Source organism: Dama dama, unplaced genomic scaffold (assembly GCF_033118175.1).
Source record: "Dama dama isolate Ldn47 unplaced genomic scaffold, ASM3311817v1 ptg000182l, whole genome shotgun sequence".
Classification (NCBI taxonomy): Eukaryota; Metazoa; Chordata; class Mammalia; order Artiodactyla; family Cervidae; genus Dama; species Dama dama.
Window position 1 is genome coordinate 2196156 of NW_026870982.1, and position 24033 is coordinate 2220188.

General features: G+C 38.0%; 2 protein-coding genes across 2 annotated transcripts; both read right to left on the reverse strand.

Annotated features, from left to right (window-relative positions):
• Positions 1-3321: 3321 nt before the first annotated feature.
• On the reverse strand, positions 3322-5075 carry LOC133053714 (elongation factor 1-alpha 1). Its single transcript, XM_061138237.1, has one exon. The coding sequence runs from the start codon at positions 5005-5007 to the stop codon at positions 3619-3621; it is 1389 nt and encodes a 462-aa protein (XP_060994220.1). The 5' UTR covers positions 5008-5075; the 3' UTR covers positions 3322-3618.
• A 6595-nt stretch (positions 5076-11670) lies between these two features.
• On the reverse strand, positions 11671-13426 carry LOC133053712 (elongation factor 1-alpha 1). Its single transcript, XM_061138236.1, has one exon. It carries the CDS (start codon positions 13356-13358, stop codon positions 11970-11972), a length of 1389 nt encoding a protein of 462 aa, XP_060994219.1. The 5' UTR covers positions 13359-13426; the 3' UTR covers positions 11671-11969.
• Positions 13427-24033: the final 10607 nt, after the last annotated feature.

The following is a 24033-nucleotide window of genomic DNA, read 5'->3' on the forward strand; positions in this document are numbered from 1 at the left end:
GGAGGAGCATGAAGTGGTGTTGAAAAAAATGAAGAGCCTGAAAAGGTTTGAAAAATATGAAAAGCTTCAAAAGGTGTCAAAATATGGGGAGCATGAAACTGTCTCAAAAATAGGAGGAGCATGAAGCAGTATTCAAAAACAAGAAGAGCCTGAAAAGGTGTGAAAAGTATGAGGAGCTTCAAAAGGTGTGAAATACATGTGGAGCATTAAACGGTCTGAAAAATAGGAGGAGCATGAAGCGGTGTTGAAAAACATGAAGAGCTTGAAAAGGTGTGAAAAATATGAAGAGTTTCTAAAGGTGTCAAAAATATGAGGAGCATGAAACGGTCTGAAATATAGGAGGAGCATGAACTGGTGTTTAAAAACATGGAGAGCCTGAAAAGGTTTGAAAAATATGAAGAGCTTCAAAAGGTGTGAAAAATATGAGGAGCATGATACTGTCTGAAAAATAGGAGGAGCATGAAGCGGTGTTGAAAAACATGAAGAGACTTAAAACGTGTGAAAAATATGAAGAGTTTCAAAAGGTGTGAAAAATATGAAGAGCTTCAAAAGGTGTCAAAAATTAGATGAGCATGAAACGGTCTGAAAAATAGGAGGAGCATGAAGCGGTGTTGAAAAACATGAAGAGCCTGAAAAGTTGTGAAAAATATGAAGAACTTCAAAAGGGGTCAAAAATATGAGGAGCCTTAAACGGTCTGAAAAATAGGAGGAGCATGAATAGGTGTTCAAAAACATGAAGAGCCTGAAAAATAGTGAAAAATATGAAGAGCTTCAAAAGTTGTCAAAAATATGAGGAGCATGTAACGGTCTGAAAAATAGGAGGAGCACGAAACGGTCTGAAAAACAGGAGGAGCAAGAAACAGTGTTGAAAAACATGAAGAGTCTGAAAAGGCGTAAAAAATATGAAGAGCTTCAAAAGGTGTCAAAAACATGAGGAGCAGGGAACGGTCTGAAATGTAGGAGGAGCATGAAGCCGTGTTCAAAAACCTGAAGAGCCTGTAAAGGTGTGAAAAATATGAAGAGCTTCAAAAGGTGTCAAATATAAGAGGAGTATGAAACGGTCTGAAAAATAGGAGGAGCATGAAGCAGTCCTGAAAAACATGAAGAGCCTGAAAAGGTGTGAAAAATATGAAGAGCTTCAAAAGGTGTCAAAAATATGAGGAGCATGAAACGATATGAAAAATAGGAGGAGCATGAAGCGGTGTTTAAAAATATGAAGAGCCTGAAAAGGTGTGAAAAATATGAAGTGTTTCAAAACGTGTCAAAAATATGAGGAGCATGAAAAGTTCTGAAAAATAGGAGGAGCATGAAGCGGTTTTCAAAAACCTGAGGAGCCTGAAAAGGTATGAAAAATATGAAGAGCTTCAAAACGTCTCAAAAACATGAGGAGCAGGAAACCGTATGAAAAATAGGAGGAGCATGAAGCGGTGTTCAAAAATATGAAGAGCCTGAAAAGGTGTGAAAAATATGAAGTGTTTCAAAAGGTGTCAAAATTATGAGGAGCATGAAACGGTCTGAAAAATAGGAGAGCATGAAGCGGTGTTCAAAAATATAAAGAGCCTGAAAAGGTGTAAAAATACGAAGAGCTTTAAAAGGTGTCAAAAATATGAGGAGCATGAACGGTCTTAAAAAAAGGAGGAGGATGAAGCGGTGTTGAAAAACATGAAGAGTCTGAAAACGTGTGAAAAATATGAAGAGCTTCAAAAGGTGTCAAAAATGAGATGAGCATGAAACGGTCTGAAAAATAGGAGGAGCATGAAGCAGTGTTGAAAATCATGAAGAGCCTGAAAAGGTGTGAAAAATATGAAAAGCTTCAAAAGATGTGAAAAATATGAAGAGCTTCAAAAGGTGTCACAATGAGATGAGCATGAAACGGTTTGAAAAATAGGAGGAGCATGAAGTGGTGTTGAAAAAAATGAAAAGCCTTAAAATGTGTGAAATATATGAAGAGCTTCAAAAGGTGTCAAAAATATGAGGAGAATGAAACGGTCTGCAAAATAGGAGGAGCATGAAATGGTGTTCAACAACATGAAGAGCCTGAAAAGGTGTGAAAAATATGAACAGTTTCAAAAAGTGTGAAATACATGAGGAGAATTAAACGGTCTGAAAAATAGGAGGAGCATGAAATGGTGTTCAAAAACATGAAGAGCATGAAAAGGTGTGAAAAATATGAACAGTTTCAAAAAGTGTGAAATACATGAGGAGAATTAAACTGTCTGAAAAATAGGAGGAGCATGAAGCGGTGTTGAAAAACATGAAGGCCTGAAAACGTGTGAAAAATATGAAAGCTTCGAAAGTTGTGAAAAATATGAAGAGCTTCAAAAGTTGTGAAAAATATGAAGAGCTTCAAAAGGTGTCAAAAATTTGATGAGCATGAAACGGTCTGAAAAATAGGAGGAGCATGAAGTGGTGTTGAAAAAAATGAAGAGCCTGAAAAGGTTTGAAAAATATGAAAAGCTTCAAAAGGTGTCAAAAATATGAGGAGCATGAAACTGTCTCAAAAATAGGAGGAGCATGAAGCGGTGTTCAAAAACAAGAAGAGCCTGAAAAGGTGTGAAAAATATGAAGAGCTTCAAAAGGTGTCAAAAATATGAGGAGCATGAAACGGTTTTGAGAAACATGAATAGCCTGAAAATATGTGAAAAATATGAAGAGCATAAAAATATGTGAAAAATATGAGGAGCATGAAACTGTGTTCAAAACATGAAGAGCCTGAAAAGGTGTGAAAAATATGAAGATCTTCAGAAGGTGTTAAAATTGAAGGCATTTCCCCTGAAATCAGGAACAAGACAAGGGTGCCCACTCTCACCACTACTATTCAACATAGTGTTGGAAGTTCTGGCCACAGCAATCAGAGCAGAAAAAGAAGTAAAAGGAATCCAGATAGGAAAAGAAGAAGTAAAACTCTCACTGTTTGCAGATGACATGATCCTCTACATAGAAAACCCTAAAGACTCTACCAGAAAATTACTAGAACTAATCAATGAATATAGTAAAGTTGCAGGATATAAAATTAACACACAGAAATCCCTTGCATTCCTATATACTAACAATGAAAAAACAGACAGAGAAATTAAGGAAACAATACCATTCACCATTGCAACAAAAAGAATAAAATACTTAGGAGTATATCTACCTAAAGAAACAAAGGACCTATACATAGAAAACTATAAAACACTGATGAAAGAAATCAAAGAGGACACAAACAGATGGAGAAACATACCGTGTTCATGGATTGGAAGAATTAATATTGTCAAAATGGCTATTCTACCCAAAGCAGTCTATAGATTCAATGCAATCCCTATCAAGCTACCAATGGTATTTTTTTTTTTTTTCTCATTAAACTTTTTTTAATGGGTCTCAAATTCTGTGACAGATTTTTGGTCAAGGTGTTTTCATTAAAAAGTACTGATTTTAAAAACTAATAACTTAAACTGCCACACACAAAACATATGGTCCACAAAAACATTTTCCTTTCCTTCTGAAGGTTTTACGATGCATTGTTATCATTAACCAGTCTTTTACTATCAAACTTAAATGGCCAATTGAGACAAACAGTTCTGAGACCGTTCTTCCACCACTGATTAAGACTGGGGTGGCAGGTGTTGGGGATAATATTCATTTAGCCTTCTGAGCTTTCTGGGCAGACTTGGTGACCTTGCCAGCTCCAGCTGCCTTCTTGTCCACTGCCTTGATGACACCCACAGCAACTGTCTGTCTCATGTCACGCACAGCAAAACGGCCCAGGGGAGGATAATCAGAGAAGCTCTCGACACACATGGGCTTGCCAGGAACCATATCAACAATGGCAGCGTCACCAGATTTCAAGAATTTAGGGCCATCTTCCAGCTTTTTCCCAGAACGACGATCAATCTTCTCCTTCAGCTCAGCAAACTTGCAAGCGATGTGAGCTGTGTGACAATCCAGCACAGGTGCATATCCAGCACTGATTTGGCCTGGATGGTTCAAAATAATCACCTGAGCTGTGAAGCCAGCAGCTTCCATGGGTGGATCATTTTTGCTGTCACCAGCCACATTGCCACGACGGACATCTTTGACAGACACGTTCTTGACATTGAAGCCCACATTGTCCCCAGGAAGGGCTTCACTCAATGCTTCATGGTGCATTTCTACAGACTTCACTTCAGTTGTTACATTGACTGGAGCAAAGGTGACCACCATGCCAGGTTTGAGAACACCAGTCTCCACACGACCCACAGGGACAGTACCAATACCACCAATTTTGTAGACATCCTGGAGAGGCAAACGCAAGGGTTTGTCAGTTGGGCGAGTTGGTGGCAGGATGCAATCCAGAGCTTCAAGCAGGGTGGTTCCACTGGCGTTGCCGTCCTTACGGGTGACTTTCCATCCCTTGAACCATGGCATGTTAGCACTTGGCTCCAGCATGTTGTCACCATTCCAGCCAGAAATTGGCACAAATGCTACTGTGTCGGGGTTGTAGCCAATTTTCTTAATGTAGGTGCTGACTTCCTTAACAATTTCCTCGTATCTCTTCTGGCTGTAGGGTGGCTCAGTGGAATCCATTTTGTTAACTCCAACAATTAGTTGTTTCACACCCAGAGTGTAAGCCAGAAGGGCATGCTCACGGGTCTGCCCGTTCTTGGAGATACCGGCTTCAAATTCACCAACACCAGCAGCAACAATCAGGACAGCACAGTCAGCCTGGGATGTGCCTGTAATCATGTTTTTGATGAAGTCTCTGTGTCCTGGGGCATCAATGATGGTAACATAGTACTTGCTGGTCTCAAATTTCCACAGGGAGATATCAATGGTGATACCACGCTCACGTTCAGCTTTCAGTTTGTCCAAGACCCAGGCATATTTGAAGGAGCCCTTTCCCATCTCGGCAGCCTCCTTCTCGAACTTCTCAATTGTTCTCTTGTCGATCCCGCCACATTTGTAGATCAGATGGCCAGTCGTGGTAGACTTCCCTGAATCTACGTGCCCAATGACAACGATGTTGATGTGGGTCTTCTCTTTTCCCATTTTGGCTTAGGTTTAACGGTGGTTTTCACGACACCTGTGTCCTGGCGGCAAACCCGTTGCGAAAAACTACCAATGGTATTTTTCACAGAACTAGACCAAAGAATTTCACAATTTGTATGGAAATACAAAAAACCTCGAATAGCCAAAGTAATCTTGAGAAAGAAGAATGGAGCTGGAGGAATCAACCTGCCTGACTTCAGACTCTACTACAAAGCCACAGTCATCAAGACAGTATGGTACTGGCACAAAGACAGAAATATAGATCAATGGAACAGAATAGAAAGCCCAGAGATAAATCCACGAACCTATGGACACCTTATCTTTGACAAAGGAGGCAAGGATATACAATGGAAAAAAGACAACCTCTTTAACAAGTGGTGCTGGGAAAACTGGTCAACCACTTGTAAAAGAATGAAACTAGAACACTTTCTAACACCATACACAAAAATAAACTCAAAATGGATTAAAGATCTAAATGTAAGACCAGAAACTATAAAACTCCTAGAGGAGAACATAGGCAAAACACTCTCTGACATAAATCAAAGCAAGATCCTCTATGACCCACCTCCCAGAATATTGGAAATATAAGCAAAACTAAACAAATGGGACCTAATGAAACTTAAAAGCTTTTGCACTACAAAGGAAACTATAAGTAAGGTGAAAAGACAGCCCTCAGATTGGGAGAAAATAATAGCAAATGAAGAAACAGACAAAGGATTAATCTCAAAAATATACAAGCAACTCCTGCAGCTCAATTTCAGAAAAATAAATGACCCAATCAAAAAATGGGCCAAAGAACTAAACAGACATTTCTCCAAAGAAGACATACAGATGGCTAACAAACACATGAAAAGATGCTCAACATCACTCATTATTAGAGAAATACAAATCAAAACCACAATGAGGTACCATTACACGCCAGTCAGGATGGCTGCTATCCAAAAGTCTACAAGCAATAAATGCTGGAGAGGGTGTGGAGAAAAGGGAACCCTCTTACACTGTTGGTGGGAATGCAAACTAGTACAGCCGCTATGGAAAACAGTGTGGAGATTTCTTAAAAAACTGGAAATAGAACTGCCATATGACCCAGCAATCCCACTTCTGGGCATACACACTGAGGAAACCAGAACTGAAAGAGACACGTGCACCCCAGTGTTCATCGCAGCACTGTTTATAATAGCCAGGACATGGAAGCAACCTAGATGCCCATCAGCAGATGAATGGATAAGGAAGCTGTGGTACATATACACCATGGACTATTACTCAGCCATTAAAAAGAATTCATTTGAACCAGTCCTAATGAGATGGATGAAGCTGAAGCCCATTATACAGAGTGAAGTAAGCCAGAAAGATAAAGAACATTACAGCATACTGACACATGTATATGGAATTTAGAAAGGTGATAACGATAACCCTATATGCAGAACAGAAAAAGAGACACAGAAATACAGAACAGACTTTTGAACTTTGTGGGAGAATGTGAGGGTGGGATATTTCAAAAGAACAGCATGTATCCTATCTATGGTGAAACAGATCACCAGCCCAGGTGGGATGAACGAGACAAGTGCTCCGGCCTGGTGCACTGGGAAGACCCAGAGGAATCGGGGGGAGAGGGAGGTGGGAGGGGGGATCGGGATTGGGAATACATGTAAATCCATGGCTGATTCATATCAATGTATGACAAAACCCACTGGAAAAAAAAATATGAGGAGCATGAAACAGTCTGAAAAATAGGAGGAGCATGAAACGGTGATCAAAAACATGAAGAGCCTGAAAAGGTGTGAAAAATATGAAGAGCTTCAAAAGGTGTGAAATAGATGAGGAGCATGAAACTCTCTGAAAAATAGAAGGAGCATGAAGTGGTGTTCAAAAATATGAATAGCCTGAAAAGGTGTGAAAAATATGAAGATCTTCAAAAGGTGTGAAAAATATGAGGAGCATGATATGGTCTGAAAAATGGGAGGAGCATGAAGCGGTGTTGAAAAACATGAAGAGCCTGAAAACGTGTGAAAAATATGAAGAGCTTCAAAAGGTGTGAAAAATATGAAGAGCTTCAAAAAGTGTGAAATACATGAGGAGGATTAAACGATCTGAAAAATAGGAGGAGCATGAAGTGGTGTTGAAAAAAACTGAAGAGCCTGAAAAGTTGTGAAAAATATGAAGAGCTTCAAAAGGTGTCAAAAATATGAGGAGTATGAAACGGTCTGAAAAATAGGAGGAGCATGAAGCCGTGTTCAAAAACATGAAGAGCCTGAAAAGGTGTGAAAAATATGAAGAGCTTCAAAAGGTGTGAAATACATGAGGAGCATGAAACTCTCTGAAAAATAGGAGGAGCATGAAACGGTGATCAAAAACATGAAGAGCCTGAAAACGTGTGAAAAATATGAAGTGTTTCAAAAGGTGTGAAAAATATGAAGAGCTTCAAAAGGTGTCAAAAAGTAGATGAGCATGAAACGGTCTGAAAAATAGCAGCAGCATATAGAGGTGTTGAAAAACATGAAGAGCCTGAAAACGTGTGAAAAATATGAAGACTTTCAAAATGTGTGAAAAATATGAAGAGCTTCAAAAGGTGTCAAAAAGTAGATGACCACGAAACGGTCTGAAAAATAGGAGGAGCATGAAGTGGTGTGGAAAAAAATGAAGAGCCTTAAAAAAGTGTGAAAAATATGGAAAGCTTCAAAAGGTGTCAAAAATATGAGGAGCATGAAACGGTCTCAAAAAATAGGAGGAGCATGAAGCGGTGTTCAAAAACATGAAGAGCCTGAAAAGTTTTGAAATATATGAAGAGCTTCAAAAGGTGTCAAAAATATGAGGAGCATGAAACGGTCTGAAAAAAAGGAGGAGCATGAAGCGGTGTTCAAAAACATAAAGAGCCTGAAGAGGTTTGAAAAATATGAAGAGCTTCAAAAGGTGTCAAATATATGAGGAGCATGAAATGGTCTTAAAATTAGGAGGAGGATGAAGTGGTGTTCAAAAACATGAAGAGCCTGAAAAGGTGTGAAAAATAGGAAAAGCCTCAAAACGTGTCAAAAATATGAGGAGCATGAAACGGTCTGAAAAATTGCAGGAGCATGAAGCGGTGTTGAAAATCATGAAGAGTCTGAAAAGGTGTGAAAAATATGAAAAGCTTCAAAAGATGTGAAAAATATGAAGAGCTTCAAAAAGTGTGAAATACATGAGGAGGATTAAACGGTCTGAAAAATAGGAGGAGCATTAAGCGGTGTTGAAGAACATGAAGGCCTGAAAACATGTGAAAAATATGAAGAGCTTCAGAAGGTGTGAAAAATATGAAGAGCTTCAAAAGTTGTCAAAAATTAGATGAGCATGAAACGGTCTGAAAAATAGGAGGAGCATGAAGTGGTGTTGAAAAAAATGAAGAGCCTGAAAAGGTTTGAAAAATATGAAAAGCTTCAAAAGGTGTCAAAATATGGGGAGCATGAAACTGTCTCAAAAATAGGAGGAGCATGAAGCGGTGTTCAAAAACAAGAAGAGCCTGAAAAGGTGTGAAAAATATGAGGAGCTTCAAAAGGTGTGAAATACATGTGGAGCATTAAACGGTCTGAAAAATAGGAGGAGCATGAAGCGGTGTTGAAAAACATGAAGAGCTTGAAAAGGTGTGAAAAATATGAAGAGTTTCTAAAGGTGTCAAAAATATGAGGAGCATGAAACGGTCTGAAATATAGGAGGAGCATGAACTGGTGTTGAAAAACATGGAGAGCCTGAAAAGGTTTGAAAAATATGAAGAGCTTCAAAAGGTGTGAAAAATATGAGGAGCATGATACTGTCTGAAAAATAGGAGGAGCATGAAGCGGTGTTGAAAAACATGAAGAGACTTAAAACGTGTGAAAAATATGAAGAGTTTCAAAAGGTGTGAAAAATATGAAGAGCTTCAAAAGGTGTCAAAAATTAGATGAGCATGAAACGGTCTGAAAAATAGGAGGAGCATGAAGCGGTGTTGAAAAACATGAAGAGCCTGAAAAGTTGTGAAAAATATGAAGAACTTCAAAAGGGGTCAAAAATATGAGGAGCCTTAAACGGTCTGAAAAATAGGAGGAGCATGAATAGGTGTTCAAAAACATGAAGAGCCTGAAAAATAGTGAAAAATATGAAGAGCTTCAAAAGTTGTCAAAAATATGAGGAGCATGTAACGGTCTGAAAAATAGGAGGAGCACGAAACGGTCTGAAAAACAGGAGGAGCAAGAAACAGTGTTGAAAAACATGAAGAGTCTGAAAAGGCGTAAAAAATATGAAGAGCTTCAAAAGGTGTCAAAAACATGAGGAGCAGGGAACGGTCTGAAATGTAGGAGGAGCATGAAGCCGTGTTCAAAAACCTGAAGAGCCTGTAAAGGTGTGAAAAATATGAAGAGCTTCAAAAGGTGTCAAATATAAGAGGAGTATGAAACGGTCTGAAAAATAGGAGGAGCATGAAGCAGTCCTGAAAAACATGAAGAGCCTGAAAAGGTGTGAAAAATATGAAGAGCTTCAAAAGGTGTCAAAAATATGAGGAGCATGAAACGATATGAAAAATAGGAGGAGCATGAAGCGGTGTTCAAAAATATGAAGAGCCTGAAAAGGTGTGAAAAATATGAAGTGTTTCAAAACGTGTCAAAAATATGAGGAGCATGAAAAGTTCTGAAAAATAGGAGGAGCATGAAGCGGTTTTCAAAAACCTGAGGAGCCTGAAAAGGTATGAAAAATATGAAGAGCTTCAAAACGTCTCAAAAACATGAGGAGCAGGAAACCGTATGAAAAATAGGAGGAGCATGAAGCGGTGTTCAAAAATATGAAGAGCCTGAAAAGGTGTGAAAAATATGAAGTGTTTCAAAAGGTGTCAAAATTATGAGGAGCATGAAACGGTCTGAAAAATAGGAGAGCATGAAGCGGTGTTCAAAAATATAAAGAGCCTGAAAAGGTGTAAAAATACGAAGAGCTTTAAAAGGTGTCAAAAATATGAGGAGCATGAACGGTCTTAAAAAAAGGAGGAGGATGAAGCGGTGTTGAAAAACATGAAGAGTCTGAAAACGTGTGAAAAATATGAAGAGCTTCAAAAGGTGTCAAAAATGAGATGAGCATGAAACGGTCTGAAAAATAGGAGGAGCATGAAGCAGTGTTGAAAATCATGAAGAGCCTGAAAAGGTGTGAAAAATATGAAAAGCTTCAAAAGATGTGAAAAATATGAAGAGCTTCAAAAGGTGTCACAATGAGATGAGCATGAAACGGTCTGAAAAATAGGAGGAGCATGAAGTGGTGTTGAAAAAAATGAAAAGCCTTAAAATGTGTGAAATATATGAAGAGCTTCAAAAGGTGTCAAAAATATGAGGAGAATGAAACGGTCTGCAAAATAGGAGGAGCATGAAATGGTGTTCAACAACATGAAGAGCCTGAAAAGGTGTGAAAAATATGAACAGTTTCAAAAAGTGTGAAATACATGAGGAGAATTAAATGGTCTGAAAAATAGGAGGAGCATGAAATGGTGTTCAAAAACATGAAGAGCATGAAAAGGTGTGAAAAATATGAACAGTTTCAAAAAGTGTGAAATACATGAGGAGAATTAAACTGTCTGAAAAATAGGAGGAGCATGAAGCGGTGTTGAAAAACATGAAGGCCTGAAAACGTGTGAAAAATATGAAAGCTTCGAAAGTTGTGAAAAATATGAAGAGCTTCAAAAGTTGTGAAAAATATGAAGAGCTTCAAAAGGTGTCAAAAATTTGATGAGCATGAAACGGTCTGAAAAATAGGAGGAGCATGAAGTGGTATTGAAAAAAATGAAGAGCCTGAAAAGGTTTGAAAAATATGAAAAGCTTCAAAAGGTGTCAAAAATATGAGGAGCATGAAACTGTCTCAAAAATAGGAGGAGCATGAAGCGGTGTTCAAAAACAAGAAGAGCCTGAAAAGGTGTGAAAAATATGAAGAGCTTCAAAAGGTGTCAAAAATATGAGGAGCATGAAACGGTTTTGAGAAACATGAATAGCCTGAAAATATGTGAAAAATATGAAGAGCATAAAAATATGTGAAAAATATGAGGAGCATGAAACTGTGTTCAAAACATGAAGAGCCTGAAAAGGTGTGAAAAATATGAAGATCTTCAGAAGGTGTTAAAATTGAAGGCATTTCCCCTGAAATCAGGAACAAGACAAGGGTGCCCACTCTCACCACTACTATTCAACATAGTGTTGGAAGTTCTGGCCACAGCAATCAGAGCAGAAAAAGAAGTAAAAGGAATCCAGATAGGAAAAGAAGAAGTAAAACTCTCACTGTTTGCAGATGACATGATCCTCTACATAGAAAACCCTAAAGACTCTACCAGAAAATTACTAGAACTAATCAATGAATATAGTAAAGTTGCAGGATATAAAATTAACACACAGAAATCCCTTGCATTCCTATATACTAACAATGAAAAAAACAGACAGAGAAATTAAGGAAACAATACCATTCACCATTGCAACAAAAAGAATAAAATACTTAGGAGTATATCTACCTAAAGAAACAAAGGACCTATACATAGAAAACTATAAAACACTGATGAAAGAAATCAAAGAGGACACAAACAGATGGAGAAACATACCGTGTTCATGGATTGGAAGAATTAATATTGTCAAAATGGCTATTCTACCCAAAGCAGTCTATAGATTCAATGCAATCCCTATCAAGCTACCAATGGTATTTTTTTTTTTTTCTCATTAAACTTTTTTTAATGGGTCTCAAATTCTGTGACAGATTTTTGGTCAAGGTGTTTTCATTAAAAAGTACTGATTTTAAAAACTAATAACTTAAACTGCCACACACAAAACATATGGTCCACAAAAACATTCTCCTTTCCTTCTGAAGGTTTTACGATGCATTGTTATCATTAACCAGTCTTTTACTATCAAACTTAAATGGCCAATTGAGACAAACAGTTCTGAGACCGTTCTTCCACCACTGATTAAGACTGGGGTGGCAGGTGTTGGGGATAATATTCATTTAGCCTTCTGAGCTTTCTGGGCAGACTTGGTGACCTTGCCAGCTCCAGCTGCCTTCTTGTCCACTGCCTTGATGACACCCACAGCAACTGTCTGTCTCATGTCACGCACAGCAAAACGGCCCAGGGGAGGATAATCAGAGAAGCTCTCGACACACATGGGCTTGCCAGGAACCATATCAACAATGGCAGCGTCACCAGATTTCAAGAATTTAGGGCCATCTTCCAGCTTTTTCCCAGAACGACGATCAATCTTCTCCTTCAGCTCAGCAAACTTGCAAGCGATGTGAGCTGTGTGACAATCCAGCACAGGTGCATATCCAGCACTGATTTGGCCTGGATGGTTCAAAATAATCACCTGAGCTGTGAAGCCAGCAGCTTCCATGGGTGGATCATTTTTGCTGTCACCAGCCACATTGCCACGACGGACATCTTTGACAGACACGTTCTTGACATTGAAGCCCACATTGTCCCCAGGAAGGGCTTCACTCAATGCTTCATGGTGCATTTCTACAGACTTCACTTCAGTTGTTACATTGACTGGAGCAAAGGTGACCACCATGCCAGGTTTGAGAACACCAGTCTCCACACGACCCACAGGGACAGTACCAATACCACCAATTTTGTAGACATCCTGGAGAGGCAAACGCAAGGGTTTGTCAGTTGGGCGAGTTGGTGGCAGGATGCAATCCAGAGCTTCAAGCAGGGTGGTTCCACTGGCGTTGCCGTCCTTACGGGTGACTTTCCATCCCTTGAACCATGGCATGTTAGCACTTGGCTCCAGCATGTTGTCACCATTCCAGCCAGAAATTGGCACAAATGCTACTGTGTCGGGGTTGTAGCCAATTTTCTTAATGTAGGTGCTGACTTCCTTAACAATTTCCTCGTATCTCTTCTGGCTGTAGGGTGGCTCAGTGGAATCCATTTTGTTAACTCCAACAATTAGTTGTTTCACACCCAGAGTGTAAGCCAGAAGGGCATGCTCACGGGTCTGCCCGTTCTTGGAGATACCGGCTTCAAATTCACCAACACCAGCAGCAACAATCAGGACAGCACAGTCAGCCTGGGATGTGCCTGTAATCATGTTTTTGATGAAGTCTCTGTGTCCTGGGGCATCAATGATGGTAACATAGTACTTGCTGGTCTCAAATTTCCACAGGGAGATATCAATGGTGATACCACGCTCACGTTCAGCTTTCAGTTTGTCCAAGACCCAGGCATATTTGAAGGAGCCCTTTCCCATCTCGGCAGCCTCCTTCTCGAACTTCTCAATTGTTCTCTTGTCGATCCCGCCACATTTGTAGATCAGATGGCCAGTCGTGGTAGACTTCCCTGAATCTACGTGCCCAATGACAACGATGTTGATGTGGGTCTTCTCTTTTCCCATTTTGGCTTAGGTTTAACGGTGGTTTTCACGACACCTGTGTCCTGGCGGCAAACCCGTTGCGAAAAACTACCAATGGTATTTTTCACAGAACTAGACCAAAGAATTTCACAATTTGTATGGAAATACAAAAAACCTCGAATAGCCAAAGTAATCTTGAGAAAGAAGAATGGAGCTGGAGGAATCAACCTGCCTGACTTCAGACTCTACTACAAAGCCACAGTCATCAAGACAGTATGGTACTGGCACAAAGACAGAAATATAGATCAATGGAACAGAATAGAAAGCCCAGAGATAAATCCACGAACCTATGGACACCTTATCTTTGACAAAGGAGGCAAGGATATACAATGGAAAAAAGACAACCTCTTTAACAAGTGGTGCTGGGAAAACTGGTCAACCACTTGTAAAAGAATGAAACTAGAACACTTTCTAACACCATACACAAAAATAAACTCAAAATGGATTAAAGATCTAAATGTAAGACCAGAAACTATAAAACTCCTAGAGGAGAACATAGGCAAAACACTCTCTGACATAAATCAAAGCAAGATCCTCTATGACCCACCTCCCAGAATATTGGAAATATAAGCAAAACTAAACAAATGGGACCTAATGAAACTTAAAAGCTTTTGCACTACAAAGGAAACTATAAGTAAGGTGAAAAGACAGCCCTCAGATTGGGAGAAAATAATAGCAAATGAAGAAACAGACAAAGGATTAATCTCAAAAATATACAAGCAACTCCTGCAGCTCAATTTCAGAAAAATAAATGACCCAATCAAAAAATGGGCCAAAGAACTAAACAGACATTTCTCCAAAGAAGACATACAGATGGCTAACAAACACATGAAAAGATGCTCAACATCACTCATTATTAGAGAAATACAAATCAAAACCACAATGAGGTACCATTACACGCCAGTCAGGATGGCTGCTATCCAAAAGTCTACAAGCAATAAATGCTGGAGAGGGTGTGGAGAAAAGGGAACCCTCTTACACTGTTGGTGGGAATGCAAACTAGTACAGCCGCTATGGAAAACAGTGTGGAGATTTCTTAAAAAACTGGAAATAGAACTGCCATATGACCCAGCAATCCCACTTCTGGGCATACACACTGAGGAAACCAGAACTGAAAGAGACACGTGCACCCCAGTGTTCATCGCAGCACTGTTTATAATAGCCAGGACATGGAAGCAACCTAGATGCCCATCAGCAGATGAATGGATAAGGAAGCTGTGGTACATATACACCATGGACTATTACTCAGCCATTAAAAAGAATTCATTTGAACCAGTCCTAATGAGATGGATGAAGCTGAAGCCCATTATACAGAGTGAAGTAAGCCAGAAAGATAAAGAACATTACAGCATACTGACACATGTATATGGAATTTAGAAAGGTGATAACGATAACCCTATATGCAGAACAGAAAAAGAGACACAGAAATACAGAACAGACTTTTGAACTTTGTGGGAGAATGTGAGGGTGGGATATTTCAAAAGAACAGCATGTATCCTATCTATGGTGAAACAGATCACCAGCCCAGGTGGGATGAACGAGACAAGTGCTCCGGCCTGGTGCACTGGGAAGACCCAGAGGAATCGGGGGGAGAGGGAGGTGGGAGGGGGGATCGGGATTGGGAATACATGTAAATCCATGGCTGATTCATATCAATGTATGACAAAACCCACTGGAAAAAAAAATATGAGGAGCATGAAACAGTCTGAAAAATAGGAGGAGCATGAAACGGTGATCAAAAACATGAAGAGCCTGAAAAGGTGTGAAAAATATGAAGAGCTTCAAAAGGTGTGAAATAGATGAGGAGCATGAAACTCTCTGAAAAATAGAAGGAGCATGAAGTGGTGTTCAAAAATATGAATAGCCTGAAAAGGTGTGAAAAATATGAAGATCTTCAAAAGGTGTGAAAAATATGAGGAGCATGATATGGTCTGAAAAATGGGAGGAGCATGAAGCGGTGTTGAAAAACATGAAGAGCCTGAAAACGTGTGAAAAATATGAAGAGCTTCAAAAGGTGTGAAAAATATGAAGAGCTTCAAAAAGTGTGAAATACATGAGGAGGATTAAACGATCTGAAAAATAGGAGGAGCATGAAGTGGTGTTGAAAAAAACTGAAGAGCCTGAAAAGTTGTGAAAAATATGAAGAGCTTCAAAAGGTGTCAAAAATATGAGGAGTATGAAACGGTCTGAAAAATAGGAGGAGCATGAAGCCGTGTTCAAAAACATGAAGAGCCTGAAAAGGTGTGAAAAATATGAAGAGCTTCAAAAAGTGTGAAATACATGAGGAGGATTAAACGGTCTGAAAGATAGGAGGAGCATTAAGCGGTGTTGAAAAACATGAAGGCCTGAAAACATGTGAAAAATATGAAGAGCTTCAAAAGGTGTGAAAAATATGAAGAGCTTCAAAAGGTGTGAAATACATGTGGAGCATTAAACGGTCTGAAAAATAGGAGGAGCATGAAGCGGTGTTGAAAAACATGAAGAGCCTGAAAAGGTGTGAAAAATATGAGGAGCTTCAAAAGGTGTGAAATACACGTGGAGCATTAAACGGTCTGAAAAACAGGAGGAGCATGAAGCGGTGTGCAAAAACAAGAAGAGCCTGAAAAGGTGTGAAAAATATGAGGAGTTTCAAAAGGTGTGAAATACATGTGGAGCATTAAACGGTCTGAAAAATAGGAGGAGCATGAAGCGGTGTTCAAAAACAAGAAGAGCCTGAAAAGGTGTGAAAAATATGAGGAGCTTCAAAAGGTGTGAAATACATGTGGAGCATTAAACGGTCTGAAAAATAGGAGGAGCATGAAACGGTGATAAAAAATGAAGAGCGTTTTGATTTGCATTTCTCTAATAATGAGTGATGTTGAGCATCTTTTCATGTGTTTGTTAGCCATCTGTATGTCTTCTTTGGAGAAATGTCTGTTTAGTTCTTTGGCCCATTTTTTGATTGGGTCATTTATTTTTCTGGAATTGAGCTGCAGGAGTTGCTTGTATATTTTTGAGATTAATCCTTTGTCTGTTTCTTCATTTGCTATTATTTTCTCCCAATCTGAGGGCTGTCTTTTCACCTTACTTATAGTTTCCTTTGTAGTGCAAAAGCTTTTAAGTTTCATTAGGTCCCATTTGTTTAGTTTTGCTTATATTTCCAATATTCTGGGAGGTGGGTCATAGAGGATCTTGCTTTGATTTATGTCGGAGAGTGTTTTGCCTATGTTCTACTCTAGGAGTTTTATAGTTTCTGGTCTTACATTTAGATCTTTAATCCATTTTGAGTTTATTTTTGTGTATGGTGTAAGAAAGTGTTCTAGTTTCATTCTTTTACAAGTGGTTGATCAGTTTTCCCAGCACCACTTGTTAAAGAGGTTGTCTTTTTTCCATTGTATATCCTTGCCTCCTTTGTCAAAGATAAGGTGTCCATAGGTTCGTGGATTTATCTCTGGGCTTTCTATTCTGTTCCATTGATCTATATTTCTGTCTTTGTGCCAGTACCATACTGTCTTGATGACTGTGGCTTTGTAGTAGAGTCTGAAGTCAGGCAGGTTGATTCCTCCAGCTCCATTCTTCTTTCTCAAGATTACTTTGGCTATTCGAGGTTTTTTGTATTTCCATACAAATTGTGAAATTCTTTGGTCTAGTTCTGTGAAAAATACCATTGGTAGCTTGATAGGGATTGCATTGAATCTATAGACTGCTTTGGGTAGAATAGCCATTTTGACAATATTAATTCTTCCAATCCATGAACACGGTATGTTTCTCCATCTGTTTGTGTCCTCTTTGATTTCTTTCATCAGTGTTTTGTAGTTTTCTATGTATAGGTCCTTTGTTTCTTTAGGTAGATATACTCCTAAGTATTTTATTCCTTTGTTGCAATGGTGAATGGTATTGTTTCCTTAATTTCTCTGTCTGTTTTTTCATTGTTAGTATATAGGAATGCAAGGGATTTCTGTGTGTTAATTTTATATCCTGCAACTTTACTATATTCATTGATTAGTTCTAGTAATTTTCTGGTAGAGTCTTTAGGGTTTTCTATGTAGAGGATCATGTCATCTGCAAACAGTGAGAGATTTTGAAATGGTGTGAAAAATATGAAGAGCTTCAAAATGTGTCAAATATAAGAGGAGCATGAAACAGTGTTCAAAAACATGAAGAGCCTGAAAAGCAGTGAAAAATATGAAGAGCTTAAAACGGTGTCAAATATAGGAGGAACATGAAACAGTGTTCAAATCATGAAGAGCCTGAAAAGGTGTGAAAAATATGAAGAGCTTCAAAAGGTCCCAAAAATATGTGGAGCATGAAACGGTCTGAAAAATAGGAGGAGCATGAAGCAGTGTTCAAAAACATGAAGAGCCTGAAAAGCGGTGAAAAATATGAAGAGCTTCAAAAGGTTTCAAAAAGATGAGGAACATGAAACGGTGTTGAAAAACATGAAGACCCTGAAAAGGTGTGAAAAGTATGAGGAGCTTGAAAAAGTGTCAAAAATATGAGGAGCATGAAACGGTCAGAAAAATAGGAGGAGCATGAACCGGTGTTGAAAAACGGTAGAGCCTGAAAAGGTGTGAAAAATATGAAGACTTCAAAAGTTGTCAAAAATATGAGGAGCATGAAACGGTCTGAAAAATAGGAGGAGCATGAAGCAGTGTTGAAAAATATTAAGAGCCTGAAAAGGTGTGAAAAATATGAAGAGCTTCAAAATGTGTTCAAAAATATGAGGAGCATGAAACGGTCTAAAAAATAGGAAGAGCATGAAGCGGTGTTGAAAAAAAAAAAAAGCCTGAAAAGGTGTGAAAAATATGAAGAGCTTCAAAATGTGTCAAAAATATGAGGGGCATGAAACGGTCTGAAAAATAGGAGGAGCATGAAACGTAGTTCAAAAACATGAAGAGCCTGAAAATGTGTGAAAAATATGAAGACTTTCAAAAGCTGTGAAAAATATGAAGATCATGAAACGATCTGAAAAATAGGAGGAGCATGAAGCGGTTTTGAAAAACATGAAGCGCCTGAAAAGGTGTGAAATATATGAAGAGCTTCAAAGGGTGTCAAAAATATGAGGAGCATGAAACGGTCTGAAAAATAGGAGGAGCATGAAATGTTGTTCAAAAACATGAAGGGCTTGAAATGATGTGAAAAATATGAAGACTTTCAAAAGGTGTCAAAATTATGAGGGGCATGAAAAGGTCTGAAAAATAGGACGAGCATCAAACGGTGTTGAAAAATATGAAGAGCCTGAATAGGTGTGAAAAATATGAAGAGCTTCAAAAGTGTCACAAATAGGAGGAGCATGAAACGGTGTTCAAAAACATGAAGAGCCAGTAAAGGTGTTAAAAATATGAATAGCTTCCAAATGTGACAAAAATAAGATGAGCATGAAACGGTCTGAAAAATAGGAGGAGCATGAAGCGGTGTTGAAAAAAATGAAGAGCCTGAAAAGGTGTGAAATATATGAAGAGGTTCAAAAGGTGTCAAAAATGCGAGGAGCATGAAACGACTGAAATATAGGAGGAGCATGAACTGGTGTTGAAAAACATTAATAGCCTGAAAAGGTGTGAAATATATGAAGAGTTTCAAAAGGTGTGTAAAAAATGAAGAGCTTCAATAGGTTGAAAAATATGAAGAGCTTAAAAAGATGTGAAACACATGAAGAGCTTCAAAAGGTGTCAAAAATGAGAGGAGCATGAAACGGTCTGAAAAAAAGGAGGAGCATGAAGTGGTGTTGAAAATCATGAAGTGCCTGAAAATGTGTAAAAAATATGAAGAGCTTGAAAAGGTGTCAAAAATATGAGGAGCATGAAACGGTCTAAAATATAAATGGAGCATGAAACGGTGTTAAAAAACATCAAGAGCCTGAAAACGTGTGAAAAATATGAAGAGCTTCAAAAGGTGTGTAAAATATGAAGAGCTTCAATAGGTTGAAAAATATGAAGAGCTTCAAAAGATGTGAAAAACATGAAGAGCTTCAAAAGGTGTCAAAAATGAGAGGAGCATGAAAAGGTGTTAAAAAACATGAAGAGCCTGAAAAGGGGTGAAAAATATGAAGAGCTTCAAAAGGTGTCAAAAGTACGAGGAGCATGAAATGGTCAGAAAAATAAGAGGAGCATGAAGCGGTGTTGAAAAACATGAAGAGCCTGAAACTGTGTGAAATATATGAAGAGCTTCAAAAGGTATTAAAAATATGAGGAGCATGAAAAGTTCTAAAATATAGGAGGAGCATGAAGCGGTGTTGAAAAACATGAAGAGCCTGAAACTGTGTGAAATATATGAAGAGCTTCAAAAGGTATCAAAAATATGAGAAGCATGAAAAGTTCTAAAATATAGGAGGAGCACGAAGCGGTGTTGAAAAACATGAAGAGCCTGAAACTGTGTGAAATATATGAAGAGCTTCAAAAGGTATCAAAAATATGAGGAGCATGAAAAGTTCTAAAATATAGGAGGAGCATGAAGCGGTGTTGAAAAACATGAAGAGCCTGAAACTGTGTGATATATATGAAGAGCTTCAAAAGGTATCAAAAATATGAGGAGCATGAAAAGTTCTAAAATATAGGAGGAGCATGAAGCGGTGTTGAAAAACATGAAGAGCCTGAAAAGGTGTGAAATATATGAAGAGCTTCAAAAGGTGTGAAAAATATGAGGAGCATTAAACGGTCTGAAAAATACGAGGAGAATGAAGCGGTGTTGAAAAACATGAAGAGCCTGAAAAGGTGTGAAAAATATGAAGAGCTTCAAAAGTTGTCACAAATAGGAGGAGCATGAAACGGTGTTCAAAAACATGAAGAGCCTGAAAAGGTGTGAAAAATATGAAGAGCTTCAAAGGGTGTGAAAAATATGAAGAGTTTCAAAAGGTGAGAAAAATATGAAGAGCTTCAAAAGGTGTCAAAAATTAGAGGAGCAAGAAACGGTCTGAAAAATAGGAGGATCATGAAGTGGTGTTGAAAAACATGAAGAGCCTGAAAAAGTGTGAAATATATGAAAATCTCCAAAAGGTGTCAAAAATATGAGGAGCATGAAACGGTCTGAAAAATAGGAGGAGCATGAAACGATGTTGAAAAAAATGAAGAGCCTGAAAAGGTGTGAAAATATGAAGAGCTTCAAAAGGTGTCAAAAATATGAGGATTATGAAACGGTCTGAAATATAGGTGGAGTATGAAACGGTGTTGAAAAACATAAAGAGCATGAAAAGGTGTGAAAAATATGAAGAGCTTCAAAAGGTTTCAAAATTATTAGTCGCATGAAACGGGTAAAAAAAATAGGAGGAGCATGAGACGGTGTTGAAAAACATGAAGATCCTGAAAAGGTGTGAAATATATGAAGAGCTTAAAAAGTTTTCAAAAAAAGGAGGAGCATGAGACGCTGTTGAAAAACATGAAGAGCATGAAAAGGTGTGAAAAATATGAAGAGGTTCAAAAGTTATCAAAAATATGAGGAGCATGAAAGGGACTGAAAATAGGAGGAGCATGAAACTTTGTATGTATACATGAAGAGCATGAAAAGGTGTGATCAATTTGAAGAGCTGCAAAAGGTGTCAAAAATATGAGGAGCATGTAACGGTGTTGAAAAACATGAAGAGGATTAAAAGTGTGAAAAATATGAAGAGTTTCAAAAGGTGTCAAAAATATGAGGAGCATGGAATGGTCTCAAAAATAGTAGGAGCATGAGATGGTGTTGAAAAACATGAAGAACCTGAAAAGGCTGGAAATATATGAAGAGCTTTCAAGGTGTCAAAAATATGAGGAGCATGAAACGGTCTGAAAAATAGGAGGAGCATGAAACGGTGTTGAAAAACATGAAGAGCATGATAAGTGTTAAAAATATAAAGAGCTTCAAAAGGTGCCAAAATTTGAGGAGCATGAAACGTTCCGAAAAATAGGAGGAGCATGAAACGGTCTGAAAAATAGGAGGAGCATGAAACCATGTTGAAAAACATGAAGAGCCTAAAAATGTGTGAGAAATATGAATAGCTTCAAAAAGTGTCAAAAATATTAGGAGCATGAAACGGTCTGAAATATAGGAGGAGTATGAAGCGGTATTCAAATACATGAAGAGAATGAAAAGGTGTGCAAAATATTAAGAGCTTCAAAAGGAGTCAAATATACGCGGAACATGAAACGGTGTTAAAAAACATAAAAACAATTAAAAGTGTGAAAAATATAAAGAGCTTCAAAAGCTGTCAAAATTATGAGGAGCAAGAAACGGTCTGAAAAATAGAAGGAGCATGAAACGGTGTTGAAAAACATGAAGAGAATGAAAAGGTGTGAAAAATATGAAGAGCTTCAAAAGGTGTCAAAAATATGAGGAGCATGAAACGGTCTGAAAAACACGAGGAGCATGAAAACGTGTTGAAAAATATGAACAGCATGAAAAGGTGTGAAAAATATGAAAAGCTTCAAAAGGTGTCAAAAAAAAAAGGAGCATGAAACTGTCTGAAAAATAGGAACAGCATGAAATGGTGGTGAAAAACATGAAGAGCATGAAAAGGTGTGAAAAATATGAAGAGCTTCAAAAGGTGTCAAAAATATGAGGAGCATGCAACTGTCTGAAAAATAGGAGGAGCATTAAACAGTGTTTAAACATGAAGAGCCTGAAAAGGTGTGAAATATATCAAGAGTTCAAAAGGTGTCAAAAATATGAGGAGCATGAAACGGTGTTCAAAATCATGAAAAGCCTGAAAAGGTGAAAAATATGAAGAGCTTCAAAAGGTGTCAAATATATGAGGAGCATGAAACGGTGTTGAAAAAAATGAGGAGCATTAAAAGTGTGAAAAATATAAACAGCTTCAAAAGCTGTCAAAAATATGAGGAGCAAGAAACGGTCTGAAAAATAGGAGGAGCATGAAATGTTGTTCAAAAACATGAAGGGCTTGAAATGATGTGAAAAAATATGAAGACTTTCAAAAGGTGTCAAAATTATGAGGGGCATGAAAAGGTCTGAAAAATAGGACGAGCATCAAACGGTGTTGAAAAATATGAAGAGCCTGAATAGGTGTGAAAAATATGAAGAGCTTCAAAAGTGTCACAAATAGGAGGAGCATGAAACGGTGTTCAAAAACATGAAGAGCCAGTAAAGGTGTGAAAAATATGAATAGCTTCCAAATGTGACAAAAATAAGATGAGCATGAAACGGTCTGAAAAATAGGAGGAGCATGAAGCGGTGTTGAAAAACATGAAGAGCCTGAAAAGGTGTGAAATATATGAAGAGGTTCAAAAGGTGTCAAAAATGCGAGGAGCATGAAACGACTGAAATATAGGAGGAGCATGAACTGGTGTTGAAAAACATTAATAGCCTGAAAAGGTGTGAAATATATGAAGAGTTTCAAAAGGTGTGTAAAATATGAAGAGCTTCAATAGGTTGAAAAATATGAAGAGCTTAAAAAGATGTGAAACATATGAAGAGCTTCAAAAGGTGTCAAAAATGAGAGGAGCATGAAACGGTCTGAAAAAAAGGAGGAGCATGAAGTGGTGTTGAAAATCATGAAGTGCCTGAAAATGTGTAAAAAATATGAAGAGCTTGAAAAGGTGTCAAAAATATGAGGAGCATGAAACGGTCTAAAAAATAAATGGAGCATGAAACGGTGTTAAAAAACATCAAGAGCCTGAAAACGTGTGAAAAATATGAAGAGCTTCAAAAGGTGTGTAAAATATGAAGAGCTTCAATAGGTTGAAAAATATGAAGAGCTTCAAAAGATGTGAAAAACATGAAGAGCTTCAAAAGGTGTCAAAAATGAGAGGAGCATGAAAAGGTGTTAAAAAACATGAAGAGCCTGAAAAGGGGTGAAAAATATGAAGAGCTTCAAAAGGTGTCAAAAGTACGAGGAGCATGAAATGGTCAGAAAAATAAGAGGAGCATGAAGCGGTGTTGAAAAACATGAAGAGCCTGAAACTGTGTGAAATATATGAAGAGCTTCAAAAGGTATCAAAAATATGAGGAGCATGAAAAGTTCTAAAATAGAGGAGGAGCATGAAGCGGTGTTGAAAAACATGAAGAGCCTGAAACTGTGTGAAATATATGAAGAGCTTCAAAAGGTATCAAAAATATGAGGAGCATGAAAAGTTCTAAAATATAGGAGGAGCATGAAGCGGTGATGAAAAACATGAAGAGCCTGAAACTGTGTGAAATATATGAAGAGCTTCAAAAGGTATCAAAAAATATGAGGAGCATGAAAAGTTCTAAAATATAGGAGGAGCATGAAGCGGTGTTGAAAAACATGAAGAGCCTGAAACTGTGTGAAATATATGAAGAGCTTCAAAAGGTATCAAAAATATGAGGAGCATGAAAAGTTCTAAAATATAGGAGGAGCATGAAGCGGTGTTGAAAAACATGAAGAGCCTGAAAAGGTGTGAAATATATGAAGAGCTTCAAAAGGTGTGAAAAATATGAGGAGCATTAAACGGTCTGAAAAATACGAGGAGAATGAAGCGGTGTTGAAAAACATGAAGAGCCTGAAAAGGTGTGAAAAATATGAAGAGCTTCAAAAGTTGTCACAAATAGGAGGAGCATGAAATGGTGTTCAAAAACATGAAGAGCCTGAAAAGGTGTGAAAAATATGAAGAGCTTCAAAAGTTGTCACAAATAGGAGGAGCATGAAACGGTGTTCAAAAACATGAAGAGCCTGAAAAGGTGTGAAAAATATGAAGAGCTTCAAAAGGTGAGAAAAATATGAAGAGCTTCAAAA

Coding starts and splice junctions, on each gene's coding strand:
- LOC133053714 (XM_061138237.1), bottom strand. CDS start 5,007: ATGGGAAAAGAGAAGACCCACATCAACATCGTTGTCATTGGGCACGTA.
- LOC133053712 (XM_061138236.1), bottom strand. CDS start 13,358: ATGGGAAAAGAGAAGACCCACATCAACATCGTTGTCATTGGGCACGTA.